The sequence below is a fragment of the Alexandromys fortis genome, unplaced genomic scaffold (assembly GCF_014885135.2).
Source record: "Alexandromys fortis isolate MF-2015 unplaced genomic scaffold, M_Fortis_MF-2015_v1.1 scaffold_23, whole genome shotgun sequence".
Classification (NCBI taxonomy): Eukaryota; Metazoa; Chordata; class Mammalia; order Rodentia; family Cricetidae; genus Alexandromys; species Alexandromys fortis.
The window spans coordinates 8091805-8109830 of record NW_026067907.1 but is presented as its reverse complement, the minus strand read 5'-3'; the positions used below and the strand labels follow the sequence as shown (position 1 = coordinate 8109830).

The window sequence follows — 18026 nt, the reverse complement described above, 5'->3', positions numbered from 1 at the left end:
ATGACTGAGGTATTATACCACAGACCCCTCTCGATGTTAGTGATCACTGTGTCTTCCTCAACTTTCTAAATGATCCCTGTTCATATGAGTTTTTTGTGGCACCCTGCAGTATCTCCGTGTGTAGCATTGGAACTGAATCCCTTTGCGCTTGCCCAAACCCTTTGTTGAGTGTCTACAATAATGCGATTAAAAATCCCCCAGATGCTTTCAAGATCAAATCAGATCTTCTAGAGCTGTGGTCCTCAACCTTCCCAATGCTGTGACCCTTTGATACGGTTCCTCGTGTTGTGCTAATCCCCACCCATAAAGTTACTCTTGTTGCCACTTCATGACTGTAATTTTCTTACTGTTATGAATTATAGTGTAAATATCTATTCCCCAATGGTCTTTGGTACTGCTGTGGACCTCAGAGGGGTCATGACCCTCATGTTGGGAACACTGTTCTAGATAGTTCCTTAATGTACACAGAACAGACTCAAGCCGTTAACTGTAAAGAGCCCACTGTATGACCCAGCTACAGCCAAGTGATAGGCTTGGAACAGAAGGAAATTAACACATGAATTAATGTCGCTGCCAGTATATTCACAGAGTATTCTCTCCTCTCCACGCTGGACACGGCATGGTGGCTTTCATTTGTGTGTGTGTCCTCTTGGTTTTCTCTTTATAGCCGTTTTTCCACAGTACCAGCGAATTCAATGTCTTTGTGTCAAGAGAGGCCTATTTATTCTGACAAACTGATCAACCTCCAGGGTGTTCCTGCACCATGAAACTGATTTTATATCTCATCCCCTGGCTAATAAGATGTGAAACGCTTTTCCTGTCACGCCAAGAGATTCAGACTAGTTTCCCTCCAAAGTGGCGGCTGGAGTCACAGCCCGCTCTTTCAGGCTGAGCTGACTGAGCCACCGTGCGGAAAGAAGATTTCTGCCCTCGCGCTAAAAAGAAAGGGAAACATAGGAGGCAACACTACCTCACTGCATCCAGGGTGACAAATAAATCATCAGGGGGCAGAGCCTGGCGGTCTGTGTGGGGACAGATGCATGCCCTTTCCCACCAACGTAAGCTTGTGGTGAAGCTAGCATCCCGTCACTCTGGGAGTCAGTCAGTCTTCTATGAGAAGTACGACAGGAACATCCTGGATCCCAAATCTAGCATCTTCGCATTTGAACCTTTGCGCACTATCATGCCACCAGAAGAAAGTCCTGCACCTGACCCCATGTGATGGGACACAGTCAAAACACAGACATGGGGCTAGAGAGATGGCTCAACAGCTAAGAGCACTGGCTGCTCTTCCGGAGGACCTGAATTCCGTTTCCAGCACTCACATGGCAGTTCACAAACGCCTGCACCAGGAGATCTGACACCCTCTTCTGGCTTCCACAGGCACCAGGCACATATGTAGTACACAGATACACATGCAAGCAAAATACCCAAACACACAAAATTTAAAAATTAAAAAGAAACAGACATACTAAAAATGTTGTTTGTAATTTCCTTCTGGCTGTGTGGTTAAGGAGTATATTAAATAAATTTTATGCATCAATTTGTGTTCAATCACCCAAATATTTCACTATCCACACGCATATACGTATATGCGTGTGCATATATGTAATATGTGATTATATATCGATATGTGTGTATATGCATATGTGTATACATGTTAATGTGTGTGGTTATGGATGTGTATATATATGCAACCATTCTGAAATCTGAAAAGTAATGCCAATTTTAAATTAAATCTAGTCCCAAACCTCTTGTGTTGAAGGATATTCAAACCACAGCTGAGGATTCTTGCTGCATGGAGAAGGTCCTATGGGGGCAGAGCATGTTGGGCTGGGGTTCTCATGAGGCCAGGAGAAACAGTTGATGCTCTTCTCTTAAACCAAGTCGAGTTATCGGTACCGTCTGTGTTGCTCTAGCTTTTCGGTTCAGGTTCGCCTTACCTTAATCAAAGCCATGACAAATGCCTGGCTGATTTCCTGGCTCGTGAGCTTGAGAGCTCCCAAGCCTCTGGAAGTCTCCTGAGAATTCTAGGCATTTGGTGGCTTTTGTCTAGTCCCAGGTGTTGGGTGGGATGACGACTCAGTAAAACACAGCGTGGAGTCAGTCTCAGCCACTGCAGCAGCCTCGGACATGGCAGCAAGGGGGAAACATGATGTGCCTTCTGGAGGGCCCGGCTGCTCAGGGCAGTAACAGGACCAACGCAGAGCCTTGGCACTGGGTCAGCTAGCACTTCTGTTCCAGCTTCCTCTTTGTAACGTGAAGGGTAAGGGCAGCAGAGTCCTTGGGTGTCTTTGTCCCGTGGTCACTGAGTGCTAACAGGAACATCACTCAGTGAAAAGACCTGGTCCAAGGACTGGGATGTGGCTCTATGGTAACGTGCTTGCTTGCTTACCTAAGGCCCTGGTTTCATCCCCAGCGTCACCAACAACAAAAGACCTATATTTGTTTCCCACGTTTGTTTCCTAAGACGGCTGAAGCCAACTATAGCGGCTGGAAGCTGTAAACAACAGAAATCTGTTCTTCTTGTGGTTGCTTCTGGGGCTCTCTCCTTGGCAGGCAAATGGTTCTTCTTATTGTGTCCTCACATGCTCGTTCCTCAGCCCATGTGTTCATGTTTGGATCTCTTCATATAGGACACAAAGACACTGACGGGTTAAAGCCATCCTGATGGCTCCTTTTACCCCACTCACATGTTAGAGACTCCATGTCCAGATGGAGCCTCTTTCTAAGATACTGGGAGATAAAACTTCCCCTTCTGAGTCTAGGAGAATGAAGGGGACACACAAAGGGACACAAGCCAACCCTAAACAGCCAGCCCTTCTTTTTATAACAGGCTTTCAGTACAAAACTAAGTCCACTGACCACGTAAATCTATCATGTTTGGAAAACAAACTTGGAACAAACAAAGTCGTTGTCCTGGCGCCAGGAGCGCCTCTTCCCAAGTCCCCTCCATCACTGCCTCCTCCAGCGGGCAGGGGACAGCAGGATTCATGTTTGTTACCCCGGTGATGTGCACAGAACACTAACAGAACAGTAGGCAGCTCCATCAAAATATAAGTTGATTCTGCTTTGCAAACAGTATTTTGCCATAGAAGTCGTAACTCAAGCCAGAGAGATAAAATGCAGAATACAGTCGAATGTTCCTGACGTGTGGTGTTCTCTTGCAGTTCGTCTTCTGCAGGGACTGTAAGGAAGCTTACCACGAAGGTAAATGTGACTCGCTGTTTGAAGCCTCGGGGGCCACCTCTCAGGTAAGAGTGATTTCCACATCCTGCAAAGCAAGGCCTGGTGTTCTGGTAGGCAGCAGAAGTTAGTTCCGCTGTGAAGGTCTAAGCACAGACAGCCTTGGGCCGGGGCCTCTGGCTTCCCCAGGATTAACCTTCACTCACAGAGCACTGAATAGCCTTCCCAGTGGCCATCCATTCGGGATATATCCGTGATCCCTGCTAGTTTTCCTCCCTGGGGAGCATGGAATAGGGAGAAGGCACATCAGGGGAGACCGGGATAAGACAACTTAATAGTATTAAGCCAGAAAAGTCACTACGCCCCTGCTTCCGTTTTATTTAATGTCTTTGTTGTAACTCTATCCAACCTGTGGCCCACGGCTGCACACACAACACAACTATGAATGCAGCTCAGTGCTGAATCATAAACTCACTTAGACCATTAAGAGGGGTTTTTGGTTTTTTGTTTGTTTGTTTGTTTTTACTTTTTTTATAGTTTGGGGGAATGACTCAACTAAGCAGTTCTCAAAGCGTGTCAGTGTTTAAATGACATCTGTCACAACTTCAAAAAGTTGGACACACCTGAAAATTACCTCTGTGTGCGGCATGCACAAATGTCCCTTGCCTTATGATAAACCCACCAAGTCAAAACCACTTTTAAAGACTCTGACCTGCAGAATGTCCTAGCTCAGTCACACAGCACACAGGAGGGTCTTTACTGCTAGCCCTGTCTGGTGATCACAGGGACAAGTAGAAATTGCTACCACTACCCAGCATCACCACAGAGGAGGAAACCATGTAGCGACTCAGGGAAGAGGCCAAGGTCCAGAGCCCACGCACAGTTTCTACTGAGCATACGTTGCTTTTGCACTGTCTCGAAGGAGCAGAGCAGAGCATGGTAATCAGAGGCCGTCTGCATCGAAGTGCTGTAACAGGCCAGGAAACAGCTGCACGGTTTCATCAGTCTCACGGATATTTTTCTCAACTGTGTCTTCATCCTGACCGAGTAAAGATCACATTTCCTGAACCCCATTCACTAATGAGCTGTACACGGCCCGGGGAGATGCAAATGTGCTTTCTTTTATTTATTAGTTATGACCAATCAAACCTTAAGAGAGAGAAGTTAAGAGCTTCAGCACAGTTGATAGATTTACTCATTAGTTTTCTCTATATATGGTTGTTGGCAAGGATTTAAACACCAAATCTATGCAGATAAACACGCTACTTCATTGATAGGAACCTGATAAATAGATGTGGAAACCTCATAACATTTCATAGTCGAAACCGTTAAAGATCTGGATGACCTCAGATCAGTGCAAAGAGAGGTGTATCCCTGTAAGTATTGCGCAGCTGTGTTTACCCAATATTAGCATAACTAAATAACTATAATTAGTGCCCTCGGGTCTTCTCATCCAATCCCCCATTGTTGACCACCAGCATATCAGGAGACACCGGGTGAGCTGCCCTTTCTATAGCCAAGGAGGCAACTGTGCCTTCTGTTACTTTATGTCAGCTCAGGGGCGCTCAAGTTGAAACTCACTGGGTACTGAAGGCAGGAATAATAAGCCCTGGGACCCCTGTCTTGAGATCTTTGTAGCAGAGGATGATCAAGCAAGACGCTCTGGGAAATGGGGATAATCGAGCAATTTACCTCCATCAGTACCGCCAACATCAAACAAAGCTTCCAGATGGGAGACTCCATTTGAAGAGGAGGAACAACCTTACTTACCCTACGCTGCCCAGGCCCCTGACTTTCCTATAATCCCATTCATCCTTCAAGAGGGAGCAACCAACCATGGTCATAACCTTAATATCTAAGCCATAAAAATGGAGAAAAGAGCATTAAAGATGACCTTAAGCTTATATGACCAGTACCCAGGGAACTGTACCCATTATAATATCAGTGCGTATTAAATTGAACATCTGTATGGGTCAAGAAGCCTGCTAGGCTAGCTGGCAAAGGGTGAATGAATGCTTCCCTTTAGAGGGTTGAGAGCCATGGGAGAGATCTAAAGGGAAATCAACAGTTCCATTAACATACCTGCTGGCCAACGCCCAGCAAATCTGTAACTTTGTATAACACTTTCCTGGAAGTCATGGAGAGTGGTTCTGAGCTTGTCAAGAGGAAGCCCTGGACTCTTGACGGTGGTCCTAAAGACCATTGCAGAAGAGAGCACTAGCGGGCAAAGGTACAAGCATCTCTCCCGCTGTTCTCCTGTATCCATTCCTATATCCCCAAGCCCAATACAGAATAGGTGCATACACATTGGAGAGATGAATGTTGAGCGCTGGTAGCATCATAACGAAAAGGTATTATTTCATTCAGCAAATATATACTAAATGCGTGTGACAGAAAAGGCGTTATTCCAAGCCCTGTCAATAAGGGGCAAGATCCCTCTTTGGTAACAGATCTGTGAATCACTAGATACTGAAAGGTGGTACAGTTGGCATAAAGCTTTCAATGAGTCATGACTAACGCCTGTCAGCCTTGACTCTAGAGCCTTTTTCTAGAGCTCCCTGCCTCTAAACATGCTTCCTATGTCTAGCCCTGATCACCCTCCTAGTCCTCCTGTTTGAAACCAATGCAAACTACCCAACAACTTCAGAAAAACATGTCTGTTGTCCACCGTGCTTATTTAAATGAAAAGGATGCCCATACGCTCGTATATTTGCATGCTTAGCTGTTTGAGAAGGGTTAGGGGGTGTGTCCTTGTTGAAGGAGGTGTGTCCCCAGGGTGGGCTTTGAGATTTCAAACACCCATGCTAGGCCTAGTGTCTCTGTCTCTCTCCTTGTTGCCTTTGGACCCGGGTGTAAAACTCTCAGCTGCTGTCTGTCTGCGTCCACAGTCCCCACCATAATGATAATGGGCTAAGCCGCTGAAACTGTAAGCCAGCCCCAGATAACTGCTTTCTTTTGTAAGAGTTGTCTCGGCCACTGTGTCCCTCGACAGCAACAGGACAGCGACTAAGACATCCACTGCTGCCAGAAATAGAACTTGGAATCTCTGCTATCACCTTTCACTAAGTCTTGAATTCAGTCCCAAAAGAAGACCAATCAGATGGAAGGGGCCTGTGGTGGAGGAATAGGTCACCAGAACCAACATCAACATAGCATTGGTGGGGCCACAACCACCCTAGGACAGAGGCAGGTACTCCATAAACTGTTCTCGAGCCATGGATGAATAAGGGGCCTTGGACATCCATAGTCATGGAGACCCCAACATTGGGCCTAAAGCAAAGAGGGAACATGATGGGACCTCTCAGTTTCTCTCTTCCCCCTTCTCATTCTTGTGTTCTCCGTGGCCACCCACAGCTGAAAGTTGTTGGGATCATAAGGACAGAGTCCATGAGAGCCACCCTCCCGGAGAAGAAGAGGGAAATGCAAGACAGACTAGCCTGTACATTCTTGATGGGCAACTCATCAAACCTCCATAGTTACTCTTGGCCATGGAGGATGAACCAGACAAGCAAACCACAATGGCCAGTCCCCTTCGGCCACAGAGTGAAGAGGTGTCTATTTTCAACAGAGCTGACTTGTTTCCCATTGCCCACATTCAGTAGGAGGGTAGCCTCGATGGCTTCACTGGCCTGCAGTCCTGGAAAGGACGACACTCTCCACACTGAAGAATCAGGGCCTAACTGCAGCCCTGCCCCCCTTGAAGCTGGTCTTCAAAGGTGTCTTGTGTCCAGATGCCATCAATACTCACCAACGCCCTCACTGGGCCTCTTCACATTCACCCTCCAGTTCAGTTCACTGAAAGCATTTTTTCTGTGCGCCATTAACACCTCTCTGTGTTCTTCCTTTCATAGCTGATTGCTTTCTGTTTCTTGATATTGCATTCTCTGAAAGGGGAGCCCATTTCTCCTGGGGCCCAACGAGCTTTTGCTATCTGTTAAACTGCCTGCCCCAAAACTTAATGCATTTTTTGATTAATGCAATTTCTTAACGGCAAACTCAAACTTGGTTTTAAATTGGCTTTAAAGTATTGAACAAGCTTTAAGTTGAAACGGCTGGGAGTTTGGGAGTCTGCAGCAGAAGATCGATCCCTTGTGGTCTACAGGAGTCCGGTCCTGCTCGCTCTTGCCTGGACTTGTTTCCTGGCTGCTCTGCTCCCCTCCACATTCTCCTCCGAACTAAACACTTACTCTTACAAACCACAGAAACTGATCCATTTTCCCAGGGGGGTCACAGTAGCTGATGGTACTGTACTCTCCCTGGCTAACGGTGAGGCAAGATGAGTTCTTCCCAACATTGTCTAAAGCCACAAAGGAAACTGACCTCAGTGGCTCTGAGTCAACATAGTCATTCGAGAGAAAACTCTCTCTCTCTCTCTCTCTCTCTCTCTCTCTCTCTCTCTCTTGTAAATCCACAATACCCAAGAGGATTCATCCCTGTCTGCTGACTGCTGAACTCCTATTTAACCTTCAAGGCCCAGATCCTATGTCTCCTCCTCCACAAGGCCTTCTGCTCAATGCAGTGCCTCCCCTAAGCCTCATGATAACCATGCTTGTCCATGCTGCACACCCATCCCATGGATGCTCTTCCTGCAGCATCTTCACGTCCAGGTGCCCGACACCTAGCAAGTCCTCCTTAAACGTTTGCAGAATGGCTGCCAGCTCCCTCTGTCTCCACTCCTCCCCCCTCCCCGGGATGTTACAAAAGCACAGAGAAGAACTGGTCGCTTCCAGGCTGGTTCTTGTCTCTGTCATCTTTGCAGTCGTAGGAGGGAGGAAGATTGCCACAGCTCGCTTCAGCAGGCTTCTGAGTCACAGGAATAAAGCCAGCATTTGTCTGGGCTGAAAATAATTGCATGCACTTGGAGTGTGTGCGTCTACAAGTCGTTTGCAAACGCCCGTTCTCGTCTGAGGACCATCACGACTTTTTCTGATGACCTTTATCCAACGTGGGGGACATGGGGGGGGGAGGTTAAGGCTGCTGGGCAATTATTGACCAAGCCTTTGGTAGCTGAACCAATGACCGCTTCCTCTCTAGTGAAGCGTCGCCTCTCCGTGGTTCTTTGTGCTCACTCTGCACAGAAAGAAGGATGCTGTTTATGGGCTGAAGAAATACTCCTCCAGGAACGGTAAACACAGATGCTAGCAGAGAGCAGGAATTCTTTGGAAACGATACTAATTCAACTCAGAGACCTCACAAAATTTTGGTGATACAATAATATATTGTATTTCTCTTCAGCTTTTCCTATGAGGACAAACATAACAGCAAAAGTCAAAGCATTAACCGGCAATCACGGTCACACACAGTTCCAAGGTCATATCAGTTGCTCTCACCCCAGCGGTAGCCTTCCCAGTAAGGCAACTTCTACATAGCCACACTGTGCTAGCAACACGTGCAGACACATGGGCCTTTGCTGGTCAGCTTCCCGTCACCACCACCAAATGCCAGAGATAAGTGAGTTAGAAAGAAAAAAGGTCACTTGAACTCTCAGTTTTCAATGTTTCTGCCCATCAATTTGAGCCGCTCTGGGAGATGAGCCGCCCGGACGCCAAAGGTTCCCTTCCCGTTTAATACCCACTCCACCATCGCAACCCTTCCTCCTCTGGATGCTCCATTGTCCGGTCTAGACCGCTGATGCCTTGCACACTGGTTGGTTAGCAAATGGAGCGTCAAGTGGCCGGATGACAGCTATAGTTGGAAGTTTGCTGGAAGGCTTAGTGTGTTCTCAACCAGAGATGCCCCTGACGCCCACCACCACTCGTGTATGTGTTGTGGAAATTCGGAGTTCATATCTAAGAGGCCAAGCTGCACAGGACACGTACTTCCCAGTGGGTCATGATACATGATAAGTCGGGTCATTCCTGCTTCTGCCCCTTGATTCCTGAGCAAAATTTGCTGTTTACTGGAGACATGGCCCCATATGGTGAGCCTGTTGGTTTACAGCATAGACCTCACCTGAGGTCATTTTAGAGCACAGCTCCTGCCGAATATTGAAAGCGACTCCATCTCTCTTCCTAGTCCATAGCTTCTGGCCAGAATGATATGGCAGAGGACCAAATTTCCCTGTGGCCTTGTCCCCACTGTGACACATCCTTTGTTTCCAGAGGATGTCTTTGGTCCAAGGCGGTCTTGTTCCGGGTTCTGTCAGGCTTCAGGTGGTAGAGCTGCCTAAAGCTACATGGTCAATAAAACCAAACCCATACTCAGAATAGGAGCAACTTCCTGTCGAGATGGGATGGTGGGTGTCCTTGAGGGATGAAGCTGCCCTCAAGTCTTCACGGATGGCGTCGTGGGTGAAGAACAGTAGCATCCACAGCATCTGCCGACTCCGAGCGGATGTCTGAGTGGCGGGAACAGGACAAGGCTCTCATCTTGTTACTGTGTGCCTCAGTGAAGCTCCTGCAGTGGGACTGGCAGGACCAGTAACGAAGGCTGGCCGAGGCCAGACAGCTGGGTTCTCCCTGCTCCGTCCGGGGAACACCTGGGGTGCACTGTCCTGTGAACATGGCCGCATGGCAGGTCATTCACATCTCGTGTCCCCTCCACTAGGTCTGTCTGCGCACCCCTCCCTGAGCATCCCTCGTCCACTCCCTCTCCATCTTGCAGGTTTTCCCTGTCAATACCCTAACAAACCGACCCAGGCATTACCCTGCTTCTGAACCTGCATATACTCCAAACTCAGGATCCTTCCTTTCCGCACAAAGTGTAGACTAAACGCTGCTATCCACTCAGTGCTACCAACTGGCTGGTTTATAAAGAATATCGCTGCCTCCGGGTTCGGTAGGTTGTCACCACTCAGTCTCACAGGTCCGTCATTTTCAGTGGTGGGACACAGTAGAGCATTAGTGAATTCTCTTGCTGTCTCTCCATAAACTCCATATGATTTCTTTCCCCGCCCCAGGCACCTCTAAGCCCATAAGGTCTGCCTGTTTAAGGTACTCACAACCCAGCCTGACACTGCTGCCGAGTCCTTGGTTGATCTGTGCCTACCCTTGGCCTCCAGGCCTCTGTGTCTACCGGTTATGACTCCATCTAGCAGGATGTATCCAACGTCATCCCTCTTTTAAAGTCTGCATCTTACGTCTATACTAGGTACCAGTTGTTGCCAAGATGATGCCCAGGGAAACAGCTTCTGAAGCCTAAAGAAACGTTTTGACACTTGGGAGTATCTTGGGCTCCTTCTGGAACCTAGGAGTAAGGAAAGCAGCAGGGGTGGGCAAAGGTTATCACCTATTGGCTCCAGAATAGCTCTTGTGGCCTAGGGCTATTTTGCAACAGAACAAATCTTTTCACACAGGCTAAGTGCTCAGTAAACACACCACCTAGAGTCTAGTGGTGTCTTTGGTACTTGTGTGTTAGACTTAGAAACTACTGCAGGTGGTTGCCACAGATGGCTCCAACGACCGTCAGAGCAGGGAGCTCTCCCACACGGGTGCTCAGCAGGAACCCAGCACCTCCTGCATGCTAGGTGAACACTCTGCCGCGGAGTCCACTCCAGCCCCAGGCTCACGAAGAGTCGCCTTGGCTTATATCAAGGGGGCTAGAGGGCAGCTCTCCAATGTGAGCCGCACACACAGGAGTGTGGCTGGATGGAGGCTGTCCTCTGAGACTGGGGACAATCCCGACTGCATCCCAGCCCAGACCATCAGCCTCCAGGACTCCTGGAAACTGAGAAACCCCGGGCCTCGGTCCTAAGGGGAGATGAGGCTACTCACATAGGATGACAGAGACGCACGGCAGCTTATGAATGCAGCAGAGAAGGCAGAGCCGTGGTGGGCCTGAGGGGGGACCCCATAAAATGGGAAGGAACTAAGAGACGGGCTAGGAGAAGTGAGCATGTTAGGAGGCTGTTCAGTTCTAACTTCACCAGAGGAGGAAACAGAAGAAGCAGGTTTGGGGGGTCGGGCAACAGTTTCAGTGTGGACTTTTCCACAGAGGTGTCCAGGGGCAAGAACAGCAGATACAGAGCCTCTTGGAGGAGGGAGCGCTCCTGGAGCCAATAACCAGGGTGCGAGATTGCCTGTCTCCAAAGGGCTATCCTGTCCCCACCCCACTGTGTTCCCCCAGTCAAGAGAGCAGGAGTGACTTTTCCTAGTCCTGTGATTTGGGGGTGTATTTACTGAGTCACTCGTTGCTTAAATAAACCAGCTTTATTGGTGCTATTCCTCCTGAGCCATCCGCTCTGGACACAGCCTAAGCGATGTGCAGACAAAGCAGAATGCTGGTGATAGATCTCCACTACAGCCAGCGCATCCTCCTGGACCGTCCCTCCATCTCGTCTATGGGAGCTAAATAAATGCTGAGGACACCACCAGACTCTCAGTGGTGCGTTTACAAAGCACTTAGCCAGCGTGAAAAGGTTTGCTCAGGAGCAGAAATGGCCCTAGGCTGGCCATCAAAGGAAGCCGTTTGATTTCTTTCTCTTCCAGGCAAGTCACTCAAACGCTTACAGCTTTTTTCCTCTGTGCCGCATGGGGCCAGTAAGATCTACCGAACTATAAATAATGAAATGAGAAGCTATGTGAAGTGTTTTACAAGTCATAGAGTACCGCAAAATGATAAAACGGTGGGGCTTGGGTTGTTTAAGGCTGGATGCTAAAAATGTCAGGTACCACAGAGGGAAAATGAAGATGCCATCGAAGGGCAAATAGAGGCATGTTGTATCCAGGCACACCCCTTTCTTTATAAACTACCTTGTCCTCGCTGTTCGGTCATGGCAGTAGAAAACAAGTCATAAATAATCTATTCTCCTAAATTGTAATAGAAAGAGCTGCAGTAACAGAATAACAGAGACTAACTGGCTTATGAAGAAAGAGGTTTAATTTTGTTGGTTCAGTGGGTTTTTCGTGACAGGGTTTCTCTGTGTAACAGCTCTGGCTGTCCTGGAACTCACCCTGTAGACCAGGCTCTGTAGATCCTCCTGCCTCTGCCCTCCCGAGTGCTGGAATTAAAGGCATGAGTTACCATGACCGGTTTAAAAAAAGGAGGGGGGTGGCTCATGGTTCTGGAAGTCTAAGTATGCACCGGTCCCATCATCTGTTGGCTTCTGATGAGGGCCTCGGGGCAGTGCAGCTCCAGGTAGGAAGTGGAGGGCGAGCAGGCCAATAAAGGGAGGGAGAGCCCACTTTGTAACAACCTGTTCCCGGGGAACTAATCTAGCCTAGAAAGACATATATCTCTCTTAAAGGGCACACTTCCCAACACCGCCACACTGGCAGCAGGTTCCACAGGACACTGGCCTCACATCTACCCTGGGAGGCAGACCCTTCCAGAACACACACACACACACACACACACACACACACACACGCATCTCTCTACACATCCTCCCTGCGCTTGAGAGGTTGCTCTTCTTCTCTCCTGGCATCTTCAGCAGCCAGCCAGTGCCCTTTTGCTGTATCCTAGATAGGAACACAGGTAGGCAAGGAGTGGCTTGTCCAGCCCTGGTCCTTGGCAGCCTTTGTAATCTAGCTTCTGAGAGTGAGGAGGAGCCGACTGCTGGGAGCCTAGGCAGGTGGCGCCCTCTAGTGTTTCAGTCTTGTACTATACTTAGGTACAGATAGATAGATAGATAGATAGATAGATAGATAGATAGATAGATAGATAGATAGATAGATAATAGATATAGATATATCCTACCTTGACAAGTGTTATAGTCAGGATCCCTCACCCTCTGACAGCAGGGTTCCATATTCCCAGCCCCCAACAGCCATAGTGTTATAGTCCTTGGATCTGGGCATCTAGCTCCATGGCCCTGAAGGGCTGGCAGCTCTCTGGAACCCTTGTATTGGCCAAAGCCTGTGTTTCTCTTCTCTGGTTCTCTCTCCTCTCCCACATGTTTCTTGTCCCTTCCCAGGCTGCTCTCTGAAACTGCATAGCTGCCACTCACTACTTTGTCCACTGTGGCAACTGTTGCTCCTTTGCCTCGGCTGTCCCTTCTCCCGCTGTCTTACCGATGTTTCACTGCCCCAACTGCTGTCTTCAGGGCCACCCCACTGCCGGCTCCTGCTGCAACTCCGCTGCCTCTCTCGTGGCTCAGCCTCTCCACTGCCTCTCTTGTGGCTCAGCCTCTCCACTGCCTCTCTCGTGGCTCAGCCCCTGTGTCTGTTGAGGAGGTTGCTGGCCACCCCGGCAGCTTTCCACCACATCTGTCTTTATGTCGTTCAGCCCACTCTACGAAAGTAAGAAAGTGTCGATGAAGAGAGCAGGCCTTTTCAGGCTTCTGTTGAAGCACCAGATGAACAGAACAAGAGGGCGTTTCCCAGCTGCCTCACAGAGGTGTGCCAAATAGCCCGCTGCACCAGAAAAGGGCTCTTTACACCGGCCATGCACACCTTTGTGCAAACGATTGTGTTTGCACTAATCATGGAACCCTTCCTTCTGTACCAGTTACAGCTGTCCCTCTGCTGAGTCATCAGGGGGAATGTCCCCCCCCTCTGGTCTTGGGGGGAAAGGCTGCTGAGTCATTAAGCGTTCACCAAGGCTGCTGACGGCTAAACCTCTAGTGTCAAGTATTCAGAGCAGCTGTAACTGAGGCCACACGTCTGTGTGCTGCAGCAGCGAACGGCGGCGGTTTTTGTGTGCCTTCCTCCGTGAGGTGTTCAGAACAGAAGCGCTGGCTTAAAGGTATCCTACCCACCTCCGGAAGGGCCAGTCCTGGCTCCAGGCAGCCAGCACACCAGGGTCAAAAACTGTCAGTTAACAGTCAGATTGCCTCGTCCTCTGTCGCAGTTGCTTATGTGCAGAAAATATTAGTCAGGAGTGTTTACAATATTAACTAGCTGCTATTATTGATAGTGATTTTATAAACAGTGCTATAACTTGCTTGGCAGCTTCCCACTGACCCATGAAGCAGCTCTGCCCCCTCATCCCTTTTCCTGGGATGGGCTGACTATAAAGAGAAACACTAAGCTCCCAGCAGGTCTGTGGTGGGGCTTTCTTCCACTAGAGGCCTCAGTACCCCCTGAGATCCTGCCTGGATGAAACCACCAGCCTGTGTGCCCTGCTTCCTTACCTGAGCTCCAGCCAGAGGTAGTTCCTTTCCAGACATCCTCCTCAAGACCCCATCCTGAGGAAGACTTGGGAAGCCTCTGGTGAAAACAGCTTCTTAAAAGGGGTTTGGACTCTAGAGAGTCTTAGCATTGGTAGTAAGGGGTCAGAGACACAGTTCTACACTGCCTCTCTCAGCAGCCCGAGGAGTTCCCAAGACTGTTAGGGATCTCAACTCATGTCAAAGCAGAATTTGTGGTTTTCAACACCAGAAAGAATTCATGTAAAGTCAGTTTATGATGACATGAACTTGGAGATTTTATTGAAGATATTTTCATATACGCTTAAACATGAGGGTTAAGAGGAAGGGGACGCTTAGGGGAAGAAAGTCAGACACACCCGAGAGTGTGAGTGTGGGCCCTTCAAAGCGAAAGCACAGAGAGTAAAACCTGCCTGAGTGTGGTCACGGGCTCCTCAAGGGAGGGCAGCCATTCATTGTCTTAGTATTTGCCCCGTGTATCAATTTGGTGGCTTTTGGGTTCTTTCACAAAGTGTCACAAAGGACCCCTTGATAAGTAAAGGAAGTGTGGTGGCTCCAGAAACACCTTGGATGGAACTGTAATCTGACAAGGCAGAATTAGGAACAGTGGGGCCTGCTCAGGAGATTGGCACGTGTCCTTCTCTGCCGTGGGTTTCCTGGTGAGTGCCCTAGAAAATGCACGGTTGTGACTGGGAAAGAGCAGTCGTGAGCTGTCAGTGATTGTTCTGGAATTCTTGCTCCACCACTGGTGAGGGGTCAACCAAATTCCAGGGCGAGGGGCTCCTTTCCCCTTCTCAGATCCCCCAAAGTTGCCCTGCCCCGTTAGGACCCTGTAACTCACTAGCTAAAATCCCTGTGTCAACCCGTCACCTGAATCCCCAAGTCTCTCTGCTGTATCCTAGACTTCGTACACAGACTGTTAGAATAGCTCAGGCGTGGGGGAGATGTCTGGGAAAGGACGTCGCCACTCATGTGGAGACTGGAGAAGGGATTTAGACGGGAGAAATGGGTTAGGGGGTACACTGAAAGAGAAGAGTAACTGGACAGTAGAGTGTACCCCACACCAAGCAGGGCAGTCCAGACCAGCTGGTTTACAGGTCTGGGAAGCTAACATGAGCCTCTGTGCACACAATGCCCAGGTATGAAGTCGATGCTCGGTAGCTAAGAGTCATATAAATCAGGCTGTCCTGGTAAATCAAAGTTCAGGTTTGGTCCAAAGCTAAAGTCCCAGGCATCTGGATGCAAGTCTGTAATATTGGGGCTACTGCCCCCCAAGGCTAGCAGTTGGGGAGTCCTGGGCCAAACTTGTAAAACTTCCCTAATGCAAATGGGTTCCATTTCCTGGTTCTATTTTGTGGACTTCCCTTTACAAACACTGCACACAATTACACACACCCCACTACTAAATACCACACACACCACAGACAAACATTGTACATACATGTTCAACCACACAAAGCACACCATGTGTACACACCCCACATACTGTACAAAACATGTATACCATACCACACGCATCCTATATAGCATAGATACACTTGTCACGAGCACACTTGGTCATAAATATGGAGGACTATGCTTATATCTTTCCACAATGTCAGAATGTGTTGAATAGTGGTAACTTCACAAGGTCCAGTGGCCTCAGACTCAGCAATTTGCCAGATAACCCCACTTCCCTTAGTGTTTTGGCAAAGTTGAGCACAGCTCTTTCATTCCAATCTGAATGTCTAGCACTAACTGACACCACACACTATAGCTATATCTGTACATCTCTCAGACAGATACACGTATTTATACAGATGTGCTGGCTACAGAGCAGATGCAGAGGGTGAAGAAAGTTCTCAGAGGTGAGATGGTAGAGGTGCCGTTGAGTCTGTGTTGACAAGCCAGCACAGAATCAACCACTGCAGCCAGGGATGAAATCAGAGACGTCACCATAAACTCAGCTGCAGAGACCAAAGGGGAAGCGGCTGGATGGAGGCCCTGAGACGGGAAGAGAATTGAGCATGGGGCAGTTGAGTAGGTGATAGGCATGGAGCTGAGCAGAAGGGCCAGGAGGAGTCCTCTGCTGGTCCACACTGGGTATCAGCTGACAGGTTGGTGGGGGCCTTTATCACCAAGGCAACAGATGTTCATGGGTTTCATGTGAGGGAGCCCCACCCTTTCCTTGGTCTGGCATGTCCAGTGAGTTCTTGGGGCTGGTTTCCTTGATATGATTGCGATATACCCATGAGCCTCTGCAGTCTCAATTCACCCTCGTGAATGCATAGGGTGCCACCCTCCCTACTGCCTGGGCTAACTCACTTGCCAGAACTGCTGCATGAGCAGTACCAGATAGATAGTGCCGTTGAAGTCTACCCAGGAGCGCAGTCCCGCTCCGCCCTCTGAATGGACGCCAGAGCCGCTAGGGACAAAGCACCGCTGTTTCACACAGTGTGGAGTAGGGTACGTAGGACACAGCTGAGTATAATAACACCACACACTGCACACACATAAGTAATACATGTCACACACGTACATACACATAACACACCTCACACCTGCCACACAGCTCAATGTACATACACAGACACACAGAGAGAAAAGAGATTCCACTGAATAACATTGTGCCCCGGCATGGTCTTCAGAGTGGCTGCAGAGCACTTATGGCCGCCAGAGGGCGCTAAATCCTTAGCCGTGTTCTCAACCTTCCTAACGTTGTTGCAACCCGCTAAAATTATCTTTGTTGCTACTTCATAACTGTAATTCTGCTACTGTTATGAATCATAATTTAAATATCTCTGTTTTCTGATGGTCTTAAGCGACCCCTGTGAAGAGCCGCTCCACCTCCGAAGGGGTCAGGACGCGTAGGTTAAGAGCCATTGCCTTAAGGGAAATGCTGTGTTTCCAACGAACCAGAAACCAGATCCCCTCGTTTGATTCTTATGCCATGTATGCATCTGAAAAGCTAACAACTGGATTTCAGCTGTTATTAGCCCTTCATTCCTGGGCTGGTTAAATTCGGGAGTGGTGGGCAGTGTTCCTGACTATCTATTACGTCGTTACCAGGGAAACTGGTAACAGGTACTTGAGGCTTACCCACCTGTTCAGACCGTCATGAGTGTGCTATGCCAGAAACATGAGTAAACATGTGTTGTGTGTTTCCATAAATTCAGAATTTACTGAATAGCGGTAACCTCAGAAGGGACCATGGTTTCCATGGCAACAGACCCGTGGGCACGCCCCCCCACACCTGTCTGGCTGAGGCAAAGCAAGCTCACTTGTCCTTTCTTCTATTGTTTTACTTTGCTTTTTAAGACAGAGTCTCACTGTGTATTTCTGGTTTGTTTTGAACTTGCTGTGTAGACCAGGCTAGCCTCAAATTCACTGCCTCTGCCTCCCGAGTGCTGGGATTAAAGGTTTGCACCTCCATGCCAACTGAGGTTCTTTTCCCAATCTTAATTTCTAATACGGATTTGCACAACTCAGAAACCTATCTATCTCGGCACATATGTGTGCACACAGCTTACGCAATGAGCACACGTTAAAGAGGCTGCAGGGGAGCTCTGGCTGCTGAAGTGGGGTGATCCAGTGTGCCGTGTTGCTAAGATGGCAAACCCAAACCTGCCACGGAAGCTGCTGCTGTAAGCGGGCCACTGGAGAGTCAGGCTTGAGTGCAAAGACAACTCGGCCACAGGGAAGAGAGGGCAGAGCTACTCTAGTCCACGTGGGCGAGCAGGCAGCCCACAGTTAAGTGGGCTACATCAACACTGGGGCACCCAGATGAAGCCCAAGGACAGCCAAGGGCGCTCTATCCACCAGTGCTAATGTGCAG

General features: G+C 48.8%; 1 protein-coding gene across 2 annotated transcripts in view; it reads left to right on the top strand.

Moving 5' to 3' along the window:
• Positions 1–18026, top strand: part of Prkn (parkin RBR E3 ubiquitin protein ligase) — a 1135485-nt gene that overhangs the window by 1093763 nt on the left and 23696 nt on the right. For both annotated transcript variants that reach the window (XM_050135903.1, XM_050135902.1), the window contains exon 10: positions 3171–3254. In XM_050135903.1, coding sequence (XP_049991860.1) covers positions 3171–3254 — 84 coding nt within the window. The remainder of the gene's footprint in view (positions 1–3170; positions 3255–18026) is intronic.